The sequence below is a fragment of the Quercus robur genome, chromosome 2, assembly GCF_932294415.1.
Source record: "Quercus robur chromosome 2, dhQueRobu3.1, whole genome shotgun sequence".
Taxonomy (NCBI): Eukaryota; Viridiplantae; Streptophyta; class Magnoliopsida; order Fagales; family Fagaceae; genus Quercus; species Quercus robur.
Window position 1 is genome coordinate 4,016,948 of NC_065535.1, and position 6,348 is coordinate 4,023,295.

General features: G+C 32.8%; 1 protein-coding gene across 1 annotated transcript; it reads right to left on the reverse strand.

Annotated features, from left to right (window-relative positions):
* Window positions 1–2,342: 2,342 nt before the first annotated feature.
* Window positions 2,343–5,866, reverse strand: LOC126710101 (butanoate--CoA ligase AAE1-like). The gene is made up of 2 exons (XM_050410482.1): window positions 5,571–5,866; window positions 2,343–3,962 (listed from the first exon to the last, which is right to left on the reverse strand). Exons 1-2 carry the CDS (start codon window positions 5,766–5,768, stop codon window positions 2,487–2,489), a joined length of 1,674 nt encoding a protein of 557 aa, XP_050266439.1. The 5' UTR covers window positions 5,769–5,866; the 3' UTR covers window positions 2,343–2,486.
* Window positions 5,867–6,348: the final 482 nt, after the last annotated feature.

Genomic DNA, 6,348 nt, shown 5'->3' on the forward strand with positions numbered 1-6,348 from the left:
AAGACCATATGTAGTTCCGATTTTTATTGCTTTGGGTTTAAGATTTGCTTACAAATTTAAGATTTTGATCATGTGCTATCCAATATTAGTTGTGTGTGTTTTTAGATCTATCATATGACGAATCTTTGTAGTTCGTAGGTTTTTATGGCTAAAAAGACTATATGCAATTCCAATTTTTATTGCTTTGGTTTTAAGATTGTTTACAAATTTAAGTTTTTTAATCATGTGCTATCCAATGTTAGTTGTGGGTGCTTTTAGATCTATCAAACTTCAATTTTTGGTTGAATTTATAACAATATAGTCACATATTTTTTTTGTTTTGTTTTTATAATTTGTAAGCTCTGAATCTTTTAAATCTTAACTCTTTTTGCTTTTGGGAAGTTTTAACATATGTATTTTTGGGTTCATTTTTTTTTTTTTGGTAATATTTGAAATTGTTGGGAAAATTTCAACAATTATAGCCATGTATTTTTTTTTTTAAGGTAATCCATATTTTTCTTATATTTTTCTATTGTGTAGTTACATATACATTTTGTTTTGTTTCAATAATTTCTAAATAATGAATCTTCTGATTCTTTAATATTTTTGGCATTTCAAAAGTTTTAACATATGAATTTTTGGGATATTATTTTGCAATATTGAAACTATTTGATAGATTTCCATGACTATGGTGACTTTTTTTTTTTTTATGTTGTTTCTATAATTTGTAAGTTTTGACTATTTTTGTAATATCTGAAACAATTTGGCAAATTTCAACAGTTATAACCATGGATCATTCTTTTGAAAATAACATATATTTCTCTATTGTGTAGTCACATATATATTTTGTTTTGTTTCAATAATTTCTAGACAGTGTATCTTTTGGTTCTTTAATATTTTTTGACATTTTGAAAGTTTTTATATTTGAATTTTCGATTTTTTTTTTGCAATATTTGAATTTTTTGCAAGCCAGCTTCTTTATCAAATTTGAACATAAAAGACTAAGGTAATTTATGTGATGGTATGGTTTCATAATCAAGTTAGGATTTTATAAAAATTATTTTAGTTTGTTACACAAATAGGTAGGTTCCCATGCGTAGCACGGGTTTGCGACTAGTAAATCTATATAATTAATCCAACCCACCTCTTATTTATTTAGTTCCACTATCAAGCCCAACCCAAAGCCTTTTTAGTTCAGTTTTAGGATTTTGTGTGAGCCTTTTCAGTTTAAAGGAAAAAAAAAAAAAAACAAAAAAAAACAAAAACAAAAACGTTGAAGCCTTTCAAGCTTTTGGTTTTTTTTTTTTTTTTTTTTTTTTTAAATTTTCTTATAATTGTTTTTAACATTTATTTTTTTAATATTTACACTTCTCCAACCTTTCTCTCTCATTTACCATTCCATCTCCCCACTACTTCTTCAATCTTTCTCCCTCTCTTACTTCTTCATTTCCCTACTACCCTCTACATTAATATCATTCTTCCTCTTTCCCTTCATCTTCCTTTATTTTTGTCTTTTCTTATTCACACCCTCTTACTATAAATTTGTCACTATCTCTTCTATTCTATGCATAGTTTTTCCTCACAAAAAAAAAAAAAAGGTCCCCTCTCTCTCTCTCCCTCTCTAAATTTTTTGGTGGATTTTTTTTCTTGCATCTCTACTTTAGGTTGATAATTTTTTATATTCTTTAAAACTCTATTTTGGGTTAATGTGATTTAGTTTTGTTTTTTAAATTGTTGTTGTTTTTTTTTATTTTTTATTCTCTTTGATTGTTAAATGTTATCCTATTGCGTTCTAAAGAATTAAACATAGTATGATTTGGATAATTTGGTATTTATTCTGTTACATAGCATGATTTTTTATAGTGCTCAATTTAGATGTTAAATTATGAGACTTTACTAATTTTTGTTTATTTTCTAATCCTTTGTGGTGGACAAAATACTCTTAATAGTTGTATTAGAAGTACTCTATAATGTCATTTATTTTTAAAAAAAGCAAAGGTTAGCCAAACGAAAATAATTGGATAGGTGAAAATTTTTAACTTTTGCAATTTTAATTTTATTATTATTATTATTTTATAACAATGCATGTATAAAAATTTAATTCTTAGATTTTGCTAATAATTGTTTATTTGATAATATGTTTTGAGCGACTGAAATTATAATTTCTATAAAGGAAATAACCTTAATAGATTATCAAAAACAAAATTTTATCCTAATATTGGTTCAATTAATCATTGTTAAGTTTTATTAATTTTTTTTTAGTTTACGCTTTTTTGGTGTTTTGGATTGTTTCTATATTACATTTATAATTTTTCCTATAATAAATAAAAATATAATTACGAAATACATTACTCATTATTAGATTAGTTTAAATTGTAAATTTTTTTTTAATAAAACCACCATAAAAATAATTATCACTCGCAACGCGCAGGTTCGCGGCTAGTTACGATAATTACAAGGAACAGGGTACTAAGTAAACAGTCACCTTCAAATTCCTTGAAGGTGCATTACAGTCTACTGATGCTCTTCCATGGAAGGCTTCCCATGGCCTTAGCCTTTTCCCTTAAAACAAATTTCTGTGTCTTACCAGTTGAAGTCTTTGGCAGATCATCCTCAAAAACAACAGTTTGAGGAGCCATGTAATGGGGCAATCTATCCCGACAGAACTTAATGATCTCCTCTGCACTGGCATTAGACCCATTCTTCAACTTCACAAATGCACAAGGAGTCTCCCCCCAGTGATCATCAGGTCTTCCCACAACAGCTGCCTCAAGAACTGCTGGATGACTAGAAAGTGCAGCTTCCACCTCAATTGTGCTAATATTTTCTCCCCCAGAAATGATAATGTCCTTTGAACGATCCTTTAGTTCTATGTAGCCATCAGAGTGTTTCACTCCCAAGTCCCCACTCCGAAACCATCCACCATTAAATGCATCCTGTGTTGCTTTCAAATTTTTCAAGTATCCATTCATCACAATGTTGCCTCTAAACATAACTTCACCCATGGTTTTTGCATCAGGGGGTACACTCTTCATGGTAACAGGATCTTTAATGTCAATTTCCTCAAGGCCGAGATGGTGAACCCCTTGACGAGCCTTAAGCTTTGCCTGAGTATCTCGAGGAAGAGAATTCCATTCAGGTTTCCAAGTGCAAACTGTTGCAGGACCATAAGTTTCTGTCAGACCATATGAGTGGGTAACAATAAATCCTAGTTCCTCCATCTTGAATAGCACATGTGGAGGTGGAGGTGCAGCACCTGTCATGACTGCCACCTTCCCTGGAAGTGTCCTCCGCTCACTAGCTGCCGCATTTATTATCATGTTCAGAACTGTGGGTGCACCACCCAAGTGTGTCACTTTGTGCTGAGAAATATTCTCAAAAATTCCTCTTGCAGTCACATTCCTTTGGCAGACATTTGTGCCACCCTGAGCAGCCACAGCCCATGTGAGACACCACCCATTACAGTGAAACATAGGAACACACCATAAATATACAGGCATTGAGCTCATCTCATTGAAAAGTGCCACTGCAAGTGAATTGAGATAGGCACCTCTATGGCTATAAATAACACCTTTTGGGCTTGATGTGGTACCTGAAGTGTAATTTAGCGAGATTGGATCACATTCATCATTTGGCCACCTGACCTCAAAATCAAGTCTTCCGGTTAGTAAAAGACTCTCATATTCCAGATTCTTTGATGTGGAAATGGTGTTGCTAACGTTGGAGGATGATTGATCAGACTCTGGAATTAAGATTAGCAGGGGCAGCTTGGTCCTCGTCTTGGATAGAATATCAATCGCTCCTTGAGCAATATGAAGAAATTGGTAGTCTACAAAAATTATTTTGGCTTCTGAATGTCTCAATAATACTGATACCATTGCCGAATCATGACGTGTATTTAGTGTACAAAGAACTGCACCTACCATTGGAACACCAAAGTGTAGCTCATACATTGCTGGAATATTTGGGGCCAATGCAGCAACCTGCTCAGGTGAGTAAAAAGTTTATCGAAAACACAAATAAAGATTAAGGATGTAGTGATCTTAGCTAATTGTAGTAGAGTGCTTTCATGCTTCTGAGAGGGTAAAAAAGAAAGAAAGAAATTTTAGGAAATAAAGTAATATAGTTAATACTTAAAAATAATTGATGCCTCAAGCACTTTAGATAACTAAAGAAATTGTGATGGAAAAGGTATAGAAAATTTGAAAAAGAAAACCAACTGAGTAGGATTTAGAGAGAGAGACAGAAGCAAGCTTTAAAAGCCAATACATCTTGAAGCAAGCAATGCTGGTTAAAAGAAAACATATTCTAGGCGCCTTTTGGTCACTTAAACATCAGGTATCGAGTTGCAAACTATATAGATTCATGACCAGCTATGAGCTACTCACTTTATTCATTTTCAACTTAAGAGTCTCTTATTCATTTTAAGATATCAATTATGAAAAGTTAGATATAAAAACTTTAATTTTTGTAATCTATCTTTCAGATGAAAAGGTTGAACTACTATTATAAACTTTGAGGAAATATGAATTAAAGGTCAGGTTCTTTCAAATGAGTACTGTCACTTTAGAGGGATGGAGTGCATGGAAATCTTTATACACAACAAAGCTTACTTTTTCCAACAAGAGCATTATGGTTCAGTGGCATTGTCCGATCTCCCTATGGGAAGAATCAAGTTTTGATTCGTCCTCCCCCACTTGTTACAAGCATAGAAAACACAAACAAACTTACAATTTCCTCATTGCCAAAATGGGTGCCAAGGATAGAACAAGAGTGAAAACAAAAAAAACAATAAAACAAACCAAGAAAGAAATGATATGAGTCATATTTGATACCTTTTAAAGTGAAACGCAAGGTCTCAAAAGCCTAAATACGTTTTTAAGCTTCCATCAAGATGTTGTTCAAAATGTACTGAAATCTGATGATAATCATCCAATCATTTCATCATGAATTAATACCAGCGGTGAAGATGGAAATTTTTTTCCAAGGAGGGCCAAGCTTTAGATAATAAACCCTTAATTTTTTCAATTTATACATAATTGAGGGAGGGAGTGCAAAAGTCAATGCCCCCCTCACTAAAACTACCTCTTTTGTAATGGCATTGAATGAAAAGAAGCAACATTTTTAATTATATCCCCAAAAATCCTCAATAAATGAAAGACATTGTTGAATTAGTTAAAAAAAGAGCTTAGAGGGGTCCCTAATTTTCAATTAATTGAAGATTCATGCATTATAGATGTTAGGCATTTCAGTGTTTTTCTTAGGTCTATGCAACCAAATTATAGTACTTTTATAATAATATATTAATTAGGATTTATTTTAAATCTTTTTACCTGATAATTTTTTTTTATGGGTTTCTACCTGATAATTAAGTTTTGATACAATCAACAAGAGTTGAACTCTAAATTGTAACAAAAAAATTAAAGTCCAAAAACATTCTAATAGAACTTCTCTTCAAATTTCTTTCATGCAATGATAAATTAAACAAAAGACAAGCCCAGAAATAAACAAAGTAAAAGGTGACAACAACATAGAATCAAGTGCTGCGAAAATTAAGAATAAAACTGAGAAAGACAGTACTTAGTACTTACCACATCTCCACGAGAAATTCCGAGCTGGGCAAGAGCAGAAGCGAGTTTAGTACAGCGTTCAAGGGTGTCTTTCCAGGTGTACCGAACATCACCGTACACAACAGAGGTTCTGTCCCTGTAGACCAAAGCTGATCTCTTCAAGAAACTGATGGGAGAGAGAGGGACGTAATTTGCAGAGCTCCGGATTAGACCCTCCATTGGAATTTGACTTCGGAGTTCAGAGACCCAAAAACATAAAATTGTTGCTGCTGGTGGAAGAGAAAGCCAAGAAGAGCTACTCTTTGGACTAATTTTTTTTTTTTTTTTTTTTTTTTTGTGTCTTACATACATGTACTGTCAACCTCCAACTAATGTGGCAGATAAGAGCTGAGGTGGCTTAGGTCCCGTTGATGTAACCACGTGGCAATTTATACACATGGCAGGATCCTATCAAATTGGGTTTAATACTTGTCTCCTTCGCGAGCGCGCGTGTATATATTATATATATATATATATATATATTTTTTTTTAATGAGTCATGTTAAGGAATTCCTTTCCTGTAATTATTAATAAATTATTTTAAATTATTTTTTAAAAATTTTAATATTACTTTTGTGGGGCCCAACGATTTAGGGGCCGAGTCCATTTATTCATGGGGAGCCCTAAGGCCCAAGCCGAAGAGGGTTACAATCCAAACTCAATAACGTGAAGCACAAATTAGCCCGGAGAAGCAGCCGAGGACAGTACAGTCCTCGGCTGGCCCAAAGCTCCACCAAGAAGAAGGGCAAAAATGGTATAA

Coding starts and splice junctions, on each gene's coding strand:
- LOC126710101 (XM_050410482.1), bottom strand. CDS start 5,768: ATGGAGGGTCTAATCCGGAGCTCTGCAAATTACGTCCCTCTCTCTCCC. Junction 3,963..5,570: donor GAATTTCTCGTGGAGATGTG/GTAAGTACTAAG, acceptor TCACCTGAGCAG/GTTGCTGCATTGGCCCCAAA.